The sequence below is a fragment of the Lepus europaeus genome, chromosome 18, assembly GCF_033115175.1.
Source record: "Lepus europaeus isolate LE1 chromosome 18, mLepTim1.pri, whole genome shotgun sequence".
In the NCBI taxonomy this organism is placed as follows: Eukaryota; Metazoa; Chordata; class Mammalia; order Lagomorpha; family Leporidae; genus Lepus; species Lepus europaeus.
In genome coordinates, this window is record NC_084844.1 from 63,070,591 (window position 1) to 63,089,154 (window position 18,564).

At 61.8% G+C, this 18,564-nt stretch overlaps 1 protein-coding gene across 1 annotated transcript in view; it reads left to right on the top strand.

The window, feature by feature from the left end:
* The first annotated feature begins 7,549 nt into the window (after positions 1-7,549).
* LOC133776703 (unconventional myosin-XV-like) overlaps positions 7,550-18,564 on the top strand; it is a 47,827-nt gene continuing 36,812 nt past the window's right edge. Inside the window, 7 exon segments of the mRNA XM_062215879.1 lie at positions 7,550-8,946; positions 8,948-11,087; positions 12,860-12,942; positions 13,784-13,847; positions 14,500-14,609; positions 14,891-14,965; positions 15,088-15,178. Of these exon segments, the coding sequence (XP_062071863.1) occupies positions 7,550-8,946; positions 8,948-11,087; positions 12,860-12,942; positions 13,784-13,847; positions 14,500-14,609; positions 14,891-14,965; positions 15,088-15,178 (3,960 nt within the window).

Consider the following 18,564-nt stretch of genomic DNA (forward strand, 5'->3'; position numbering starts at 1 on the left):
CTCGGGGATGGCATTGTTTCCTGACCTGCACCGGGGCTTTGCGGGTCTGTGGTCTGCATGCCTGTGTGTCTACACGTCTGAGTGCGAGAGGGGGGTCGCAGCTGTGCACACCCAGGTTGTGTGGAGGGCCAGATCACAGTGCCCTTGGGGCCAAGGAGACCCCCAAGGGCTCAAAAGTCCCTGCCCCCACACCATCCTGCCAGCCCCAGGAGCCCCATCACTCTCCTGACCATGGGTGACCCCAGGGGCCAGTCGTCCCCAGGTAGCCTGGCACCCCAGGGTCCATTGTTCTGTCCAGCGCCTGTACGTCTGTCCACTCCACATCCCTTCCTCTCCGGCTTAGATTCCGCAGCTCCCCCAGAAAGCCCGCACTCACCTGTTCCCAAGGGCCGGGCCTCGCCTCCGGCTCCCCTTGCAGCTCTGCCAAGCCTGCTCGCTCCCCACTGCTCCTTTACCTCCTGCCATGGGGTCCCAGCTGGAAAACTCTCCCCCCAGGGACCCCTTCTTGCTCCCTGGGGACTGCCCCTCCCCCTCTCAGCGGGATCTGTGACCTTGCGTTTGCTCTGGCAGCCACAGCCGTAACAAAGGCCCCAATCCCGGGTGGCTCCAGCCACAGAAGTTCTCACAGGTGTGTCGCCTGCTCTGGCCACCTCAGCTTCCCAGGCCCACCTGCTCACTGACTCCCAACCCGCTACCCCACCAGCTCCTGATGCCACGTGCGGCCGAGCAGCCATCTCGTGTATTTATTTATTGAGATTTTGTTGATTTATTTGAAAGGCAGAGAGAGAGAGAGATCTTCCATCTACTGGTCCACTCCCCAAATGGCCACAGTAGCTGGCTGGGACTGGGCCAGGCTGAAGCCAGGAAGCTGGGGTTCCATCTGGGTCTCCCATGTGGGTGCAGGGGCCCAAGCCCTTGGGCCATCTTCCTTTGCTTTCCCGGGCCATTAGCAGGGAGCAGGATTAGAAGTGGAGCAGCCGGGACGCGAACTGGTGCCCAGATATAGGATGCTGGCATTGTAGGTGGTGGCTTAACCATGGTGCCACACAGCCAGGCCCCCTCAGGGACCACTCAGCCCATATTTTTGTGGCCTTGGTAAGCTCAGTAGGGCTGGCCGCGCCCCTTCCCCGGACCTCCCCCTCAGCCTCCTTGGCTGTCTAGCACCAACCCCGCCATGTCCCACATTCCCACCCACCCCACCTCACCTCAGAGAGAAGTCCTCTACCCATCCAGCAGCCTCAAGTCCACATGGCTTTGCCCTCCCCAGGGCTGTGTCACCTTGTCCTGAATGTGTCCACGGCACTCCCATCCTCTCACTGTCCCTGCGCCCTGCCCCGCTATGTGTCCCATCCCTGACTTTTCACCCACAGTAGCCCAAGAGCTGTCTTCCAGAGCTGGGAGTTCAGTGCAGAGGGTTAAGCAGCTGCCTGGGTTCCGGACCTGGCTCCGCTTCCATTCCAGCTTCCTGCCGATGCGCACCCTGGGAGGCAGCAGGTGGGGGCTCAATTACTGGGGTCCCTAGAGCCAGCTTGCCTGGACTTAAACCCAGTTTTAAGCTGTGTGGCCTCAGGCAACTTACCTAACCTCTCTGGACCTGTTTCTTCCATGGGAAAATAAATAACAGTAGCAGTTTCTGGAGATTACAGCAAGGGCTGCTAAGTTCTGAACACAGGGTCTTGCAGTCAGAGAGACCCAGGCCCATCCCTTCCTTGCTCCTGGCTGAGTGGTGGGGGCGGGGAGGGGAGTCTCCCCTCTCTTAAGACCCAGCCCTGTAGCCGGCGCCGTGGCTCAACAGGCTAATCCTCCGCCTTGCGGCGCCGGCACACCGGGTTCTAGTCCCGGTCGGGGCACCGGATTCTGTCCTGGTTGCCCCTCTTCCAGGCCAGCTCTCTGCTGTGGCCAGGGAGTGCAGTGGAGGATGGCCCAAGTCCTTGGGCCCTGCACCCCATGGGAGACCAGGAGAAGTACTTGGCTCCTGCCATCGGATCAGCGCGGTGCTCAGGCTGCAGCGCGCCGGCCACAGCGGCCATTGGAGGGTGAACCAACGGCAAAGGAAGACCTTTCTCTCTGTCTCTCTCTCTCTCTCTCTCACTGTCCACTCTGCCTGTTAAAAATAAAAGTAAAAAAAATAAACAAAAAAAGACCCAGCCCTGTGTCTGCAGAATGAGAAAATTCGCCATCTTATATGAGACTCTTAAAAATTACTCCAGGAAAGCGCTCAGCCCTGAGCAGGTAGTAGACCCTTAAGTAGTGCTGGTTACCTTTCTTGTAACTTCCACACCTCAATCTGGTCACAGTATTCCAAGAACTTAAAACCCTGCTGTGGCTCCCCACTAGTTTGGGATGGAGACCAAAGTCCCGTCCCAGGCTGCACGGCCTCATGGGGGCCGGTCGCTGCCTGCCATTCCACACGTGTGCCCCTCAGCTCTGCTGTGGCCCCAAGACTTCCCCTCAAGCCTCTCTTACCACCTGGCCTTTGCGTGTGCTTGCCCATCTGCCCGGCACTCTGCTCTCTCTTCCATGTGATTGGCTCCTCACCCTTTAGGATCTGGGTTCAGGGGCCACTTCTTGGCCCCCCCCCCCAGGGCAGTGCCCGCCTGCCTGGGGTCCGGCACTGCCCTTCTCAGCTCTGTGACTTCCCTATGCTCAGCACATAGCACGTGTATGACCAGTCTTTGAGGAATGAATGAATGGATGGATGGATGAATGAGTGAATGAGAGACTTGCTCCCTGACACCCACTCTGTATCAGCTGCAGAGGCTGTGGACCCCTACAGGGAGGGGGACCTGGAACCCACCAGAGAAAGAGCAGCCTCTGCTGGCTACTAGCCTGGGCTGCAGACACCAGGAGGGGTCAAGTGGACGGCCCTTGCTGCCAGCGGTCACCAACACACACACAGCAGACAGGACTGCCGCCTGTGATAACAATGACAGTAGTCGTCATGGCAACAGCCATTGCTCAAACAGACTGCATGCTATTTGATGCCCATCAGCCCCGGCAGGAGGGGGCGCTGGTGGCACCTACACGTACAGATGGGGGGCAGTGCAGGAGCCACGTAACTTGCTGGGGCTCAGGTCCAGGACAGGAATGAGACCTGACCCGGAGCCCGGCTCCATTCTGAGCACAGTGTACCCTCAACAGCCGGGCCTGCCTGAGCGTCAGTCTCTTCCTCAGGATGGTGCAACTCTGGGGCAGAAAGATGCCTGCCTGAAGGTTCACTGTAGGTCTTGGGCAGTGGCAGCCTCTCAGTCTCTCTCCAGGACAAACTCCAGACAGCCAAGGGTCCCCGCTGGGGGCAGGCAGTGGGTGTGGCTTTGGGAGGTGGCCTTGAGCCTGAAGGACTAGCCCTGCCCTGTCTCCACCCTGCATGTCCCTGACCTCTTTCTGCCTCAGTTTCCTCAAACGTCACCTGGAGCTGGGGCCAGCAGGGCTGGAGTGGGGGTGGGGTTGTACCCTGACTTGCTTCCTGGGAGCCCCATAAAGGGCTGTCTCCACTCGCTGTTTCCAATTCCTTTTTTCTCCCATTTTTATGTCTTTTTACTTTTTTCTTTGCTCAGAAATGCATTGTGTGGTTCAGAACTCCAGCTGCTACGGGAAGGTTTATGGCGAGATAACCGTTCTCAGTCCTTTCTTTTGTACCTTCTGCAGTATTTCCATTTGTAGATAAGATATGAATTCATAGTGTTACCCGCCACTACACACATACACACCTCCTGCAAGAGGCAGGGCCGAGGGAGCTCTGTGGACAGGGGGTTCCGTGTCTTCGGTTCTCATTCGCAGACCCTCGAGGGGCCTCCTCAGCGGGACACAGAGCCTGTCTCCGTTGTCCCTCACAGCCACGGGGCGCGCCCTCTGGGGATGCGTCATGCATTACGTGTTGTAGCAATGAGCGTGTGTAGTTTCCACCAAGACCGGATCCACTCGGTTAAGGACAGACTTCTGCTCCTCGGGGGCTTCTTAGGTGGCGAGTGAGCGACACAAGATGCAGGCAGGTCCTGAATGTGTGATCCACGAGCTGTGCACGGTGGTGGCTGCTGTTAGTGACACCTTCTGTGGGTTAAGGGTGCAAGAGGAAGGCAGGGGGTGACCTCATGCAGGCTGGCAGATTCTGCCCCAGAAGCTGCAGGTTCAGCTCTGTTCCTAAGGTCAGTGGGGTTGTGCACACAGCTGCGTTTGAAAATTCAGCTCAAGGGCAGGCTTTTGGCTTAACCGCAAAGATACCCACATCCTATATCTGGAGGGCCTGGGTTCAAGTCCCAGCTCCGCTCCCAGTTCCAGTTTCCTGCTAATGAAGACCTGGAAGGCAGAAGGTGATGGCTCCAGTAGGTGGGCCCCTGCCACTCACGTGGAAGACCTGGATTGAGCTCCTGGCTCCAGCCCAGGCCCAGCCATCGTGCGAGTGGACCGGTGAATGAGAACTCTTTCTGGCTCTCAAATAAATAGATAAAAACTTTAAGATTTATTAATTTATTTGAAAGAGTTACACAGAAAGAGGAGAGGCAGAGAGAGGTCTTCCATCCGCTGGTTCACTCCCCAGATGGCCACTACGGCCGGAGCTGTGCCAATCCGAAGCCAGGAGCCAGGAGCTTCCTCCGAGTCTCCCATGTGGGCACAGGGGCCCAAGGACTTGGGCCATTCTCTACTGCTTTCCCAGACCATAGCAAAGAGCTGGATCAGAAGAGGAGCATCCGGGACCAGAACCGGTGCCCATATGGGATGCCGGCGCTTCAGGCCAGGGCGTTAACCCGCTGTGACACAGCACCAGCCCCGATAAAAACTTTAAAGATCAGTTTTTGTTTGTTTGTTTTGACAGGCAGTGTGGACAGAGAGAGAGAGAGAGAGAAAGGTCTTTCTTTTTCTGTTAGTTCACCCCCAAATGGCTGCTACGGCCGGCGCACCGCGCTGATCCGAAGCAGGAGCCAGGTGCTTCTCCTGGTCTCCCATGCGGGTGCAGGGCCCAAGCACTTGGGCCATCTCCACTGCCTTCCCGGGACACAGCAGAGGTGGACTGGAAGAGGAGCAACCAGGACAGAATCCGACACCTCAACCGGGACTATTACCTGGTGTGCCGGCGCCGCAAGGCGGAGGATTAGCCTATTGAGCCGCAGCGCCGGCCAAGATCAGTTTAAGAGTTCACCATCACATGTGCCCAAGACATGTCTAACAGGGCCCCTGGCTGCATTTTTTTTTTTAAAAGAGATGTATTTATTTGAAAGGCTAAGTTACAGAGACAGAGAGAACTATCCACTGGTTCACGCCACAACAGCCGGAGCCAAGCCGATCTGAAGTCAGGAGTCTGGAGCTTCTTCCGGGTCTCCCACACGGGTGCAGGGGCCCAAGGATTTGGGCCATCTTCCACTGCTTTCCCAGGCTATAGCAGAGAGCTGGATCGGAAGTGGAGCAGCTGGGATTTGAACTGGTGTCCATATGGGATGACAGCACTGCAGGTGGCAGCTTTACTTGCTATGCCACAGTGCTGGCCCCCTGTTTGTTTTAATAACAAGTTTACCGGAGCTTTAACTCATGCCCCAATATCATTCACACCCTGGAGGGTCCAGTGTGGAGGTTTGAGTGTGTGCACAGCAGGCACACCTGTGATACCCAGCGCCATGCTGTCTTGAACGCTCTCTCACCAGCCGTAACCACCCCTGCCCCACCTCTCCACGGAGACCACCGCTGTCACTGTCCTGCGCCCGTTGGCCACTGCTGGCCTCCCCAGCCCCAGGATCCCACCCCTGCAGCTCTACTTCCTCCGCCAACTCTGCCTCTCTTTCGTGGGTGGTGCTGACTCCCCGGTCATTCTGCAGAACCGGGGCTTCAAGGCCAGAGAGGTGCTTTGCATTCAGCTCTGCATAGTGTTTGCCTTCAGCAGGTGCCACTAGCCCCCTGGCATGGCCATGGCCCCCTCTGAATGGCTGGGCACCCCGGCGAGGAGGAGCAGGAGCAGAGGCAGAGGCGGGGAGCAGACAGAGAGAGGAAGACTTCTTGCTCCTCACCACTTGCCTGAGAAGGCTTCTCACTGTCCCCATGTCACAGCTGAGCAGGCCGACACCCTGGAGCCACTCCCTTGGGCGCACAGAGCTGGCAGAGGCCAGGGCCAGAACGGTGGAGCTTGGGGGCCTGCTGTGCTACACCTCAAACAACCAAAGCATTTGTATTGGGACTCAAAGATTTAAACCACAGTGTGGGGAGAAGGTAGCTTGGCATTGTTTAAAAAACTAATTTAGGCCCCTGGATCCCGTGTGGCCAGGTCCTGGGGCAGAAGGAAGCAGGGTGGGGGGGAGGAAGAGGAGCAACAGGCGGAGGAGAGCCCCAGGGCTGCAGCTCCCCACCTCCTCCCCTAACCAGCCACAGCCCCTACCTCTTTTAGTCCAGATTCTCAAAAGTGAGTTGCCCCTGCCCCCTACCCCCAACACACACACACACACACACACCAGCCCAGGGGCTGGGCACACAGTCTTGGGTCAGGTGTCAAACCTGAAGCCATCAGCTGCACCCAGAGGGGGCAGGGGTCACACGGCAGAGGCCTGGGCTGGGCTAGGCCGAAGCTAGCAGCCCGGAAGCTGAACCAGGTCTCCCATGTGGGTGTCAGGGACCCAAGTTCTTGGCCATCACCTGCTCCCTGCCAGGGTGTGCATTAGCAGGAAGCCGGATCAGAAGTGGAGCCGGGGCTTGAGCCCTAGAGGCTCCAATATGGGTTCACAGAGGCAGAGATGGAGGCCCAGAGGGGGCGTTCCTGAGGCCACACAGCCGACCGGCGGCATAGAAAGGGATCGGGGCCGGGCCTGACCCACATTCCGTCTGCTTCCCCGAGCTGTGCTACAGTCCGGTCGTGACACCTGCACCCTGCCCTGCCTGCTGAGCGGGCATCCAGATCTCCCCGATGCATTATTCAGCTCCCAGGGCTGGCTAGCTCCTGTTACAGACAGTGGGCCCCGGCACCTGCCCTGGCCACTCCCCTTGGCCCTTGTGCAGGACCTGGAGGGGGCCAAGGTCTCCCTCCAAGGTGCCTTGGGGAACTCTGGGCTCTGGAGACCTGGCCTCGCTCTGGGTCAAGTGGAGCTGTGCAGGATGGCTTAGGGCCAGTGTCTTTCCCAGGGGAAGCTCTAGAGACAAAAGCACCCCCCTCCACATACACACCTCCTGCGCGCGGTGGGCTGATGGGCCCGAGCTAGGCCAGCACCTCTGTTAACTACAGTGATTCTAAGGCCAGGACGCCCACCCCACCCCCGCCCCCGCCCCGTGCCCAGTGCCGGCCTCTGCAGCTTTCCCGTTCCGTAAACAACACCCACGCTTTCCACTGCTGCTTCAAGGTGAAACCCAAGGCGGCTTTAGAGGAGATGAATTATGGATCCGCCCTCTCGGAATCCTGGTCCCAGCTCCCCACACCTCTCTGGCCAGTCCTGGCTGCTCTGAGCCCCGGGGAGGCCGCGTGTCCAGCCGCAGAGCGGACAGAAGCAGGTCTTTCCCGTGTGTGTGTGTGTGTGTGTTTCCAAGTGTCTGAGCCAGGGACACCAGCTGCACGCCCGGTCGGGAGCCGGCAGCCACCATGGCGAAGGAGGAAGATGAGGAGAAGAAAGCCAAGAAAGGGAAGAAGGGGAAGAAAGCTCCGGAGCCGGAGAAACCCAAACGGAGCCTAAAGGGGACTTCCCGGCTGTTCATGGGCTTCCGAGACCGCACGCCCAAGATCTCCAAGAAGGGCCAGTTCCGGAGCGCCTCCGCCTTCTTCTGGGGCCTGCACACCGGGCCGCAGAAGAAAAGGCGCAAGAAGCAGGCCCGCACCGTGCTCAAGTCCACCTCCAAGCTCATGACGCAGATGCGCATGGGCAAGAAGAAGCGGGCCATGAAGGGCAAGAAGCCGTCCTTCATGGTCATCCGCTTCCCCGGGCGTCGCGGCTACGGCCGCCTGCGGCCCCGCGCCCAGTCGCTCAGCAAGGCGTCCACCGCCATCAACTGGCTCACCAAGAAGTTCCTGCTTAAGAAGGCGGAGGAGGCGGGCAGCGAGCGCGCCACGGTGGACGCGTGGCTGCAGCGCTCCGGCTCCCGCGTGGGCTCCCGGAAGCTGCCTTTCCCCTCGGGCGCCGAGATCCTGCGGCCCGGAGGCCGGCTCCGCAGGTTCCCTCGCAGCCACAGCATCTACTCCTCGGGCGAGCCTGTCGGCTTCCTGCCCTTTGAGGACGAAGCCCCCTTCGGGCACTCGGGCTCCCGCAGGTCGCTGTACGGCCTCGAGGGCTTCCAAGACCTGGGCGAGTATTACGACTACCACCGCGAGGGCGACGACTACTACGACCAGCAGTCGCTCTACCAGTACGAGGAGCGGGAGCCCTACCTGGCAGGCCACGCCTGGCCACCTGCTGGCCACCACCCCTACGGGTACCCGCCCGAGGACCCCTACGGCTACTACCACCACCCCGACTACTACTACGGCGACGCCTTCGACCCCGGGTACCCCTACGGCTACCCCTACAGCTACGGCTATGGCTACGAGGACTATGCGCCCCCGTACGCGCCCCCGGCGGGGTACTCCTCACCTTACAGCTTCCTGGATGCGTACGAGGGCCAGGTGGACCCCTACGGCTACTACCTGGATCCCTACGCGCCTTACGACTCGCCTTACCTGCCCTACGACCTGCCCTACGACACTCCCTACCCCCTGCCCTACCTCGACCCCTACGGGGCCCCCTACACGCTCCCCTACGCCGAAGGCGACTACGGCGGCGGTGGCGACGAGGCCATCTACCCTCCCGGAGCGCCCTACCTTTATCCGGAAGAACCGGCCTTCATGTACCCCTGGGTGCCGCCACCCATCGCCTCGCCGCACAACCCCTACGCGCACCCCATGGATGACATCGCGGAGCTGGAGGAGGAGCCCGAGGAGGCGGCGGGCAGCGGGCGGCAGGGCGGCACCTCCTTCCGCCTGCCCAGCGCCGCCTTCTTCGAGCAGCAACAAGCCGGCCAGGTCCAAGCTGTCCCTCATCCGCAAGTTCCGCCTCTTCCCGCGGCCCCAGGTCAAGCTCTTCGGGAAGGAGAAGTTGGAGGTGCCCCTGCCGCCCTCCCTGGACATCCCTCTGCCCCTGGGGGAGGCGGACGAGGAGGAAGAGGAGGAGGAGGAGGAGGACGTGGCCCCCTTGCCCTATGTCCACCCTTACTGGGGCTTCCTCACGCCGCGCCAGCGCAACCTGCAGCGCGCCCTGTCGGCCTTCGGTGCGCGCCGGGGCCTGGGCTTCGGCCCGGAGCTGGGCCGCCCCGCGCCGCGCCCGGCCACCTCGCTGGCCAGGTTCCTCAAGAAGACGCTGTCCGAGAAGCAGCCGCTGCCGCGGCGGCTCAGGGGCAGCCAGAAGGCGCGGCCCGGGGGTCCGGCAGTCCGGGAGGCGGCCTACAAGCGCTTCGGCTACAAGCTGGCGGGCATGGACCCCGAGCGGCCCAACACGCCCATCGTGCTGAGGCGGGCGCAGCCGCTGGCGCGCAACAACAACAACTCGCACCGGCCGCCCTCGCCCCCCGCGCCGCCCCGCGCCCTCCCGCACTGGAGCGCGCCCTTGGCGCCCGCGCGGCCGCCCAGCCCCGGCCCGCCGCCCTTCTCCCCGGTGCTCCCGGCCTCGCCCTACGGCTCGCTCCGCCGGCACCCGCCGCCCTGGGCCGCGCCCGCTCACGTGCCCCTGGGCGCGCAGGCCGGCTGGTGGGCCTTCGTGGAGCCCCCGCCCGTGGGCCCGGAGGCGCCGCCCGACCTCAGGGCGTTCGGGGGGCCCCGGCCTTCGTTCAGAGGCTCCCGCCACCGCCGAGGCGCGGCCTTCGGCTTCCCCGGGGCCTCCCCACAGGCATCGCGCAGGGCCTGGACCCCCCTGCCCTCACCACAGCCCTCGCTGAGGAACCTGCCGGGCCCCGGGTACCGCTCACCCCTGGGGCCCCTGTCCCCCCAGCTGTCCTTCCGCCGAGGCCCCTTCCAGCCGCCCTTCCCGCCCCCGCCCCGGCGGCCCCGCTCCCTCCGCGAGCCCCCGCGCCGGGCCTCCGGGCGCCCGGGCCCACCCCGCTCGCCGGCCCTGGGCTCGCCGCGGCCGGCCTCGCCGCCGCCTCTGCGGGGCCCGCGGCGCCGATCTCTCGACCTGCCTTCGCGCCTGCCGCACTCGTGGCGGCGCCTCAGCGAGCCGCCCACCCGGGCCGTCAAGCCCCGGGTCCGTACGCCCTTCCACCCGCCGCCGCCGGGGCCGGGGGGCTGGCGCGGCGCCGCCGCCGCCGCCGGAGAGAGCCAGCGAGAACCCGAGGATTCGGAGACGCCCTGGACGGTGCCCCCGCTGGCCCCCAGCTGGGACGTGGACATGCCTCCCACCCAGCGGCCACCTTCCCCGTGGCCAGGAGGGGCCGGCAGCCTCCGAGGCTTTTCCAGGCCACCCCCTGTGCCGGAAAACCCCTTCCTCCAGCACCTGGGCCCGGTGCCGGCCCCCGGTGCCCAGACTGAGAACCCAGCCTCTGACCCCGCCGGTGTTTTCGTGGGCAGACACCATGACCCCGGGCCTGGACAGCTCGCCAAATCGGCCAGCCCGAGTCCTGAGAAGCTGGGAGAAGAAGCCGCCCCAGGGCACCCCCAGCCACCAGCAGAGCCGGAACCCCTGACACCGGCACCCTCCAAGGATGTATCCCCAGAGCAGAAGTCATTAAGGCCCAGCCTGTCCTACCCACTGGCCTCAGGAGATCAAACGAGAGCCACGTGGCCCCCGTGGCGCCGCTGGAGGACCCTGCCTCGAGCCCCAGCTCCCTTGGCGCCCACCGGGGCCCCGGCACCCCTGCCCAAAGGCGGTGAGAGGCGCCAGGCTGGACGTTTTGCTGTGGTCATGCCTCAGGTGCAGAAACTGAATGCCTTCCAGCACACTGGGTCTGGTACCAGCCAGCCAGCCCAGGACCCCAAGCCCAGCCCCAAGCCTCCAGCCTGGAGTCTGCGCTGGTCCCACCTCTGGCTGCCAGCAAATGCCCACCGTGCTTGGCCACGGGCACACACCCACCCCCAGTCCTGCCGCCCGGGCCTCAAGGCCATCTGCTTGTCCCTCAGAGGCCCCTGGGAAGCGGTTGACCCCACAAGTTGCCGGAACAAGGTATGAGGGCATAGGTCAGAGGGCGGGCTTGGGAGCGCCGGCCCGAGGAGTCCTGTGCAAGCTTAGTGAGCTGCTGGCCTCTGTTTGTGCCTTAGTCTTTCCATCTCTAAATTGGGGAGAGCATCCTCAGCCTCCCAGAGCTGCCCGGAAGGTTAAGGTGGGGGACGCCCAGCCCAGGACAGAGGTGTGCAAAATTGCACCCAGGTTGCTTTTGGGGAAAGAATCTTTGAAGGAGCATTGGGCTCTAGAGGTTGGGCCACGCCCAGTGCAAAATCTACATTCGTGCTGTTTCTCTTGACCCCCAAACTTAAGTCCTCCCTCCCCCCACTTTATAATCCCCTGGGGTGCAGGATTCTGTACTAAGCAAACATAAGGGGCTCAGGACACAAGCTTTGGGCTGGGGAAACAGGCCCAGCCATCACCCCATGGCTATGCAGGGCAGGCAGCCTTGTTGAGGGGTGCCCAGCCCATGCCTGGCTGCCACACTCGTGGCGGAACGTGAGCCCCATGCTAGGTGGCCCTTGGCGGAGGCGGGTGGTCACTGGAGCCTCCCCCGGGACGCCCAGGGTGGGCGGGGCAAGCAGGGGCAGCAGGTGCCTCTCAGCCTCCGCAGACGGTACCCGGTGGAGCGGGCAGCCAGCCGGGCCTGGCAATGGCGACTGGGGCGGCCTGGCTGCTGGGGGGGCCCTGGCCGCGGCGGCGGGTACCCCGTGCCGTGTGGGCTGCGGCGTTGCGGGAGCGGGCCGCGGGGCGCCCGGGGGTGAGAGGCAAGGATGCCTGGGCCCTCCTCACCCTGGAATACGTGAGTGGCTGAATTATTCAGGGTCTGTGGCCGCTGGCGAGCAAGTGGGCAGGTGGGTGGGCCCGAGGCCAGGGCTGAAAGGGTGATACGTGCCGTGGCCTACTTAGCAGCCCGGCGGCGGGCACACGGCATGTGGGGCTCCCTCCTGGTGTCTCCTTTCTGTGCCTGCTCAGTCACATGGATCCCAGGCAGGCCTGCATGCCCTCGTGTGCGTGGGAGTGAATGCCAGGGCCAAATGAAGAAAGTGTGTGTGTTCTGAGCACCAGGGCCTGAGCCGATGTGGTTTTCATGGGGGCTGTGGTCATCTTCCACCCTCTGCATGCAACCCGAAGGTGGCATCCAGACTTCCATCGTCCAGTGCACCCTCCCCCCTCCCCCGGGTGAGGAAGGCCCCTGCTACACGTCCCTACACGTGCCGAGTAGACCTTGAGAGTATATGCTGCCGGCCAGGACCACAGGTCTCCTGCAAAACCAGGAGTAGTATGGGAGTTGTGTGAGCTGCAGGCGCCCTTGTATGGGGGTCCGCATGTGGGTGTTCACACATTTGCCCCAGGTTGGGCACAGGTGTATGGTCCTAAGACAGTCTCTGTCCCCCCCGCCACGGAGGCCCCATATGTCAGGACACCTGTGTCCATGGAGCCATCACACTCGCCAACACACAGGGTCTGCTGGGGAGCAGTACTGGAAGAGCTGAGGTTGGGGGGGAGCAGGTGCATGGGAGGGGCAGGTGCATGGGAGGGGCAGGTGCAGCCTGAACACTGGCGAGCTCACAGGAGCACCAAGTCCCTGGGCGTGTATGGGTAAGAGTTTCATGCACTCCCTAAGCACCGTAGCCTTCCAAGGCAAGGAGACCTTGCAGGACCCACCAGGCTGGCCCGTGGAGGGTCCCCTTGCTGACAATAGTAGCGGGGTCCCAGGTGTGTGCCCGTGAGGCGCACACACACACCCCCACAACCTCTGCCTCATGCAGATGCACTCCATTCGCAACCTGCCCTCCGTGCGGTCCCGTGAGCAGCACAGCGAGGATGGCGTGGAGGACATGACACAGCTGGAGTGAGTGGGAGGGGCTGGGTGTGGTCCCCAGCGGGAGGGCGGTGTGGTGGGGTGGGGGGGAACCCACACTCCCAACCAGAGCCTCTGCTCCCCCCTCCCGGAATCTTTTGAGACTTTTCTCCTACCTGCCATGTGCACTAGGCCTTGAGTTGGCATCCCGGCCTTGTCCAAACTCACCAACCGGGGACCTTGGGTCCCACCCTGCACCTGGGCTTCTCCTCTACCAGGTGGGGGTGGGGGCGGGGTGGAGACACCCAGAACTGTGAGGCGACTCTGCCTTCAAAGAGCATCCCCCAGGCCTGTGGTGAGGTGGGTGTGATGCTTATCGTACCCATTAGACAGATGAGGAAACTCAAGGCAGAGAGGTGAAGTAGCTTGCCCAAGGCCTCACAGCTCCCTGATGTCAGACAGACTTTTTTTTTTTTTTTAAAGATTTATTTGAGAGAGACACAGAGAGGTCTTCCGTCCACTAGTTCACTCCCCAGTTGGCTGCAACAGCCAGAGATGGGCCAATGTGAAGCCAGGAGCCAGGAGCTTCTTCCGGGTCTCCCACATGGGTGCAGGGGCCCAAGCACTTGGGCCATCTTCCACTGCTTTCCCAGGCCACAGCAGAGAGCTGGATGGGAAGAAGAGCAGCTGGGACTCAAACCGGTGCCCATATGGGATGCCAGCACTGTAGGCAGAGACTTAACCTACTACGCCACAGTGTCGCCACTCCCCACCCCCCGAGACAAGTGTCTTGAACTCAAGCCTAACCAAAAAAGCATTGCACCGAGTGGGGAGGGGTCCGGGTCAGCCTCCAGCCTGGAGGTGCTGATCGCCCCTCTCCACGCCCTTTCAGAGACCTCCAGGAGAACACCGTGCTGTCCAACCTCAAGACCAGATTTGAACGGAACCTCATCTATGTAGGTCTCGGCTCTGGCAGGGCCTGGGTCTGCTGGGCGGCTGCCTCCTGGGCTCCAGTGGGAAGCCCCAGACCAGTGGCCTGAGGTTTGGGCTCCGGGGTTTCTGCTGTGTGGGCCTGGTGTGTGTGAGAGCCTGAACCTCTCAAATGTGTAGCGTCAAGTGCTGGGTGCCAGAGGCCCAGACCTGCAGGCAGGAAGCAGAAATGTGCCCCTCCCCCGATCCCCCAGCCCCGTGCGCCCTGGAGGCCCCAATCCATGGTGCACTTGGGTCTCAGAGTACAGGTAGCCCGAGGGGCGTTCCTAGAGTGTCAGGACAGAGGCCCAGGGCCACAGTATGGAAAGCCTCCTGGGGACCCTCTGGGTCTGCTCGCTCTGGTCTGGCCCCATCCCCAGGCAGAAGCCTTGGCCTGACTGTGAGTAAATGAAGCTGGCAGCCCAGGGGCAGGATCGTGGCTGTGGGGGCATTGCTCCCTGCAGACTGAACAGGTGCAGTGTCTTGAGAGCCCACTGCAGAGCATATGACCCACAGCTGCAGGTCAGAGCACCCAGGGAAGGCAGCCAGGCATGCATCCCGACGGGAACGCGTCCCACCCTGGAGCACCGGGGGAGGACCATGGGGTGCTGCGGTGCTGAGGCCACCATGTCCCCGCAGACATACATCGGCAGCATCCTGGTGTCAGTGAACCCCTACCGGATGTTTGGGATCTACGGGCCAGAGCAGGTGCAGCAGTACAGCGGGCGGGCCCTGGGAGAGAATCCTCCGTGAGTATCTGCTCTCCTGGGTTCTCCTCTGAGCTCAGCGGAACCCTGGCTGCTGCTCAGCCCAGCAGTGTCTTCCCCAGGCCTGGCCACCACCTGTCTGGAGGCCACAGCGGCTCAGAGCAGGATGGCCATGGGAACACTTCCCTACAAAGGGGGTTGCAGGGTTGATGGACTTGGCTGCCCAGCTGGGCAGAGAAACCTCCCCCCCACCCCACCCCCCAGCCCCTGGGACTTTGAGACAGGAGCCAGGCCCAGTGATAACTGGAAGCCTGTCTCCCCAGGCACCTCTTTGCCATTGCAAACCTCGCCTTCGCCAAAATGCTCGATGCCAAACAGAACCAGTGTATCATCATCAGGTGAGCTGGTGTGCATGGAACCCCCAGAAGGTGGCACCTGCGGCCCTCTTTCTCCTACTTCATGATGGGGTCAGGCCCCGCCGTGATAGCCGGAGGCTGAGCCTGCCCTTCTGCCCGGCCAGCGGGGAGAGCGGCTCTGGTAAAACTGAGGCCACGAAGCTGATTCTTCGCTACCTGGCCGCCATGAACCAGAAGCGGGACGTCGTGCAGCAGGTGCGTCTGTCTGTCCATCCCTCCCGGCCGGCTGGTCTCCCTGGGAGCCTCCCCTGAGCACCCCCGCCCCCACCCGGAGGAGGCTGAGTTGCAGCAGATGGATCGTGACCTTGCCCAGGGCTGCCGGTCCTGTAGCAGGACCCCAGCTTGCCCAGGCTGCTCATCCCATCCCCTCCCCCTCCACCTGTCCCTACCTTCTGGCCCCTGGATGCTGTGGTGTTAAAAGAGGTGGGGAAGGCAGTAGATGCCAGAGTGGGGGTGCATCAGAGGACTAGAGGCCATGGTCTGGGTGGGGTTGGAGGTTTACTGAGGACTTACTGTGCACCAGGCTGGGCACTGGCGGGGGGAGACGGCAGTGACTCGGACAGAAATCCACCCCCTGTTGGTAATGGCATTCCAGTGGGAGGAGCTTGTGAAAGTACCTACTGTGAAAACACGATGCACGCGTGTCAAAACTTTTTGCACCCACATTTATCTTTCAATTCCATGTTCCGCAGACCTTTTTAAAAAAATTTATGTTGGCTGGTGCCGTGGCTTAACAGGCTAATTCTCTGCCTCGTGGCGCCGGCACACCGGGTTCTAGTCCCGGTTGGGGTGCCGGATTCTGTCCCGGTTGCCCCTCTTCCAGGCCAGCTCTCTGCTGTGGCCAGGGAGTGCAGTGAAGGATGGCCCAAGTCCTTGGGCCCTGCACCCCATGGGAGACCAGGAGAAGCATCTGGCTCCTGGCTTCGGATCAGCGTGGTGCGCCGGCCACAGCGGCCATTGGAGGGTGAACCAACGGCAAAAAGGAAGACATTTCTCTCTGTCTCTCTCACTGTCCACTCTGCCTGTCAAAAAAAAATTATGTTATTTATTTGAGAGGCAGAGTTAGAGAGAGAGAAGGAGAGACAGAGAAGTCTTCCATCCACTGATTCACTCCCCAAATGGCTGCAATGGCCGGGGCTGAAGCCAGGATCCAGGAGCTTCTTCCAGGTCTCCCATGCAGGTGCAGGGGCCCAAGGACTTGGGCCATCTTCCACTGCTTTCCCAGGCCATAGCAGAGAGCTGGATCAGAAGTGGAGCAGCTGGGACTCGAACTGGTGCCCATAAGGTTGCTGGCACTGCAGGTGGTGGCTTTACCCACTACGCCACAGCGCCCTGCCCTTTCCACAGACTGTGGAAGCCCCCTTATCTGTGTGTGAAAGGGTGGAAGGTTGAGTAAAAAAGTGTGGGGAGGAGAGAGGAGACGTGTCGGGTGTGTAATTGTAAGTATTGCGGTCAGGGCAGGCCGCACTGGGAAGGCAAGGGACATGGGCTCAGGGATGGAGAAGCGCAGAGCCCGAGAGAAGAGGGTGAGAGGTGTGAGTCAGCCCAGGGCACCAGGGGGCAGCAGAGAGGCAGCGCGTGGCCAGCAAAGAAGCCAGCCAGCAAGCATCTTAGCAGGGTGGGCCCTGTGGGGAGTAGGTTAACCCAAGCTGCACCCTCGGGAGCCCAGCCTGGGACTGCCATCCTGGCCTGGGCCCCCTGACAGCCAACTAGACAATGCCTTTGCTCTTAAGCAGTTCTCCAAGCCTTTCAGATCAGACTTCTAGAAGGACTGCATGGTAGATAGGGAAAGAAGTAAGTGCCCCTCCAGCACCTGCCGTGCGCCAGGGCCTCCGGTTACGTCATCAGCAGAGCTCACTGCAGCCCTGGGAGCAGGTGCATGGTGCCTGTCTGCAGGTGGGGAGCTGTGGCCTCGGAGGGGAGGTGACCAACCTGCCTTGTGTCCCTTCAGGGCAGGGGGGTGGCAGAGCTGGGGTTTGCAGTCCATGGCCTAGCGTTGTCATGGAGTGTGGGGTGGGAGGAGTTGAGGGCTGGGGCTGGGGCTGGTGCTGGGGGTGCCTGTGCCGGGCACACAACAGATCTGAGGATGTGCCCGCCAGCTGTGATGGCCACGGGGCTCCCCTCCTAGCCAAGACCCTACCCTGCTCATAACCATCTAGCTGTTTACATGGAGGCTAGTTTTAGGCAACGCTGGACGGATGCAGGGTCTTGAAACAATGGCCCTTGTCTTTGCTCCATCCTCCCATGCGTGTGGGCATCTTCAGCATCCACCCCCGCCCAACATTTCAGGGCTTGGTCAAGTGTTCTCACTGGAGCCAATCATGGAGCACTGCACTTAGCATGCTATGCCTGGATTGGCTGAGGCCCAGGCCGTGGGCTCCACCCCTCTGATGCTTATCTCCTCTGGACTGGAGGCCTCTCTCCCCAGCCCCTGGCTTTGTGCTCTGCCCTGTGCTGGCCCCAGGGGACTGAAGCAGCTGACAAGCACCGTCTGGCGCCCTCAAGGGCGTCCCACACCAAAGAGGCACTCCCTGAGCAACCACAGGGCAGCCCCTGTTCTCCTCGGCCTCAGTCTACTCTGCTATGCAATGGGCACAGCGGGGGTGTAACAGATGGAGGGGGCTGGCGCCCTGCTGGGGAATCCAGGTCACAGTTCTTTTTACTGAGATTGATTTATGTATTTGAAAGGCAGAATTAGGGAGAGACAGAGAGGTCTTCCATCTGCTGGTTCACTCCCCAAATGGCAGCAACAGCCAGGGCTGGGCCAGGTGCAAACCAGGAGCCAGGAGCTTCTTCTGGGTCTCCTACATAGGTGCAGGGGCCCCAAGTACTCAGGCCATCCTCCACTGCTTTTCCAGGCCATAGCAGAGAGCTGGATCAGAAGTGGAGCAGCTGGGACTCGAACCGGTGTCCACATGGGATGCCGGCACTGTGGGCGGCGGCTTAACCCTTTGTACCACAGCTCACAAAGAAATAACAGCTGGAGAAAACATGGCGCGCACACGCGCACACACACACACACACACACACACACACTGGGAATACGCTCGGCTCGCCGCTGTTGGGGATACCGCTGTCCGGGATGCTGGGGTCCCTGGGCACGCACCTAGGTCTCAGCTTCCTAGTCTACAAAGCAGAAGCCATATAACACCAGCCTTGGAGGATGGTGGAGGAGGACGTGACGGGGGCCGTGTGTCCGGGTGTGGGACGTGCTCACGCGGTGTGGCTGCTGTACTGGGCAATGCTATTTCTCTCCCCATCCTTTCGGGAAAGGTTCTTAGAGGCTGCGCCGTGCACGGGGGCCTGAGCGCACGCTGAGGGCTGCTCAGACGGCACGAGCACCAGAATACTGCTGACATTCCAGTCGGGGAGACAGATGACAGCCAAGGAGACAGACCGGGAAACAAGAGAGGGTGTGAGGGTGCTGAGGGCCACAGCAGGGATGAGGCCCCCCTGGAGGAGGCGCCGAAGGGCAGCAGTTTTTTTTTTTTAATTAATTTATTTATTTGAAAGTCAGAGTTACACAGAGGAGAGGCAGAGGCAGAGAGAAAGAGAGAGAGAGAGAGAGGTCTTCCATCCGC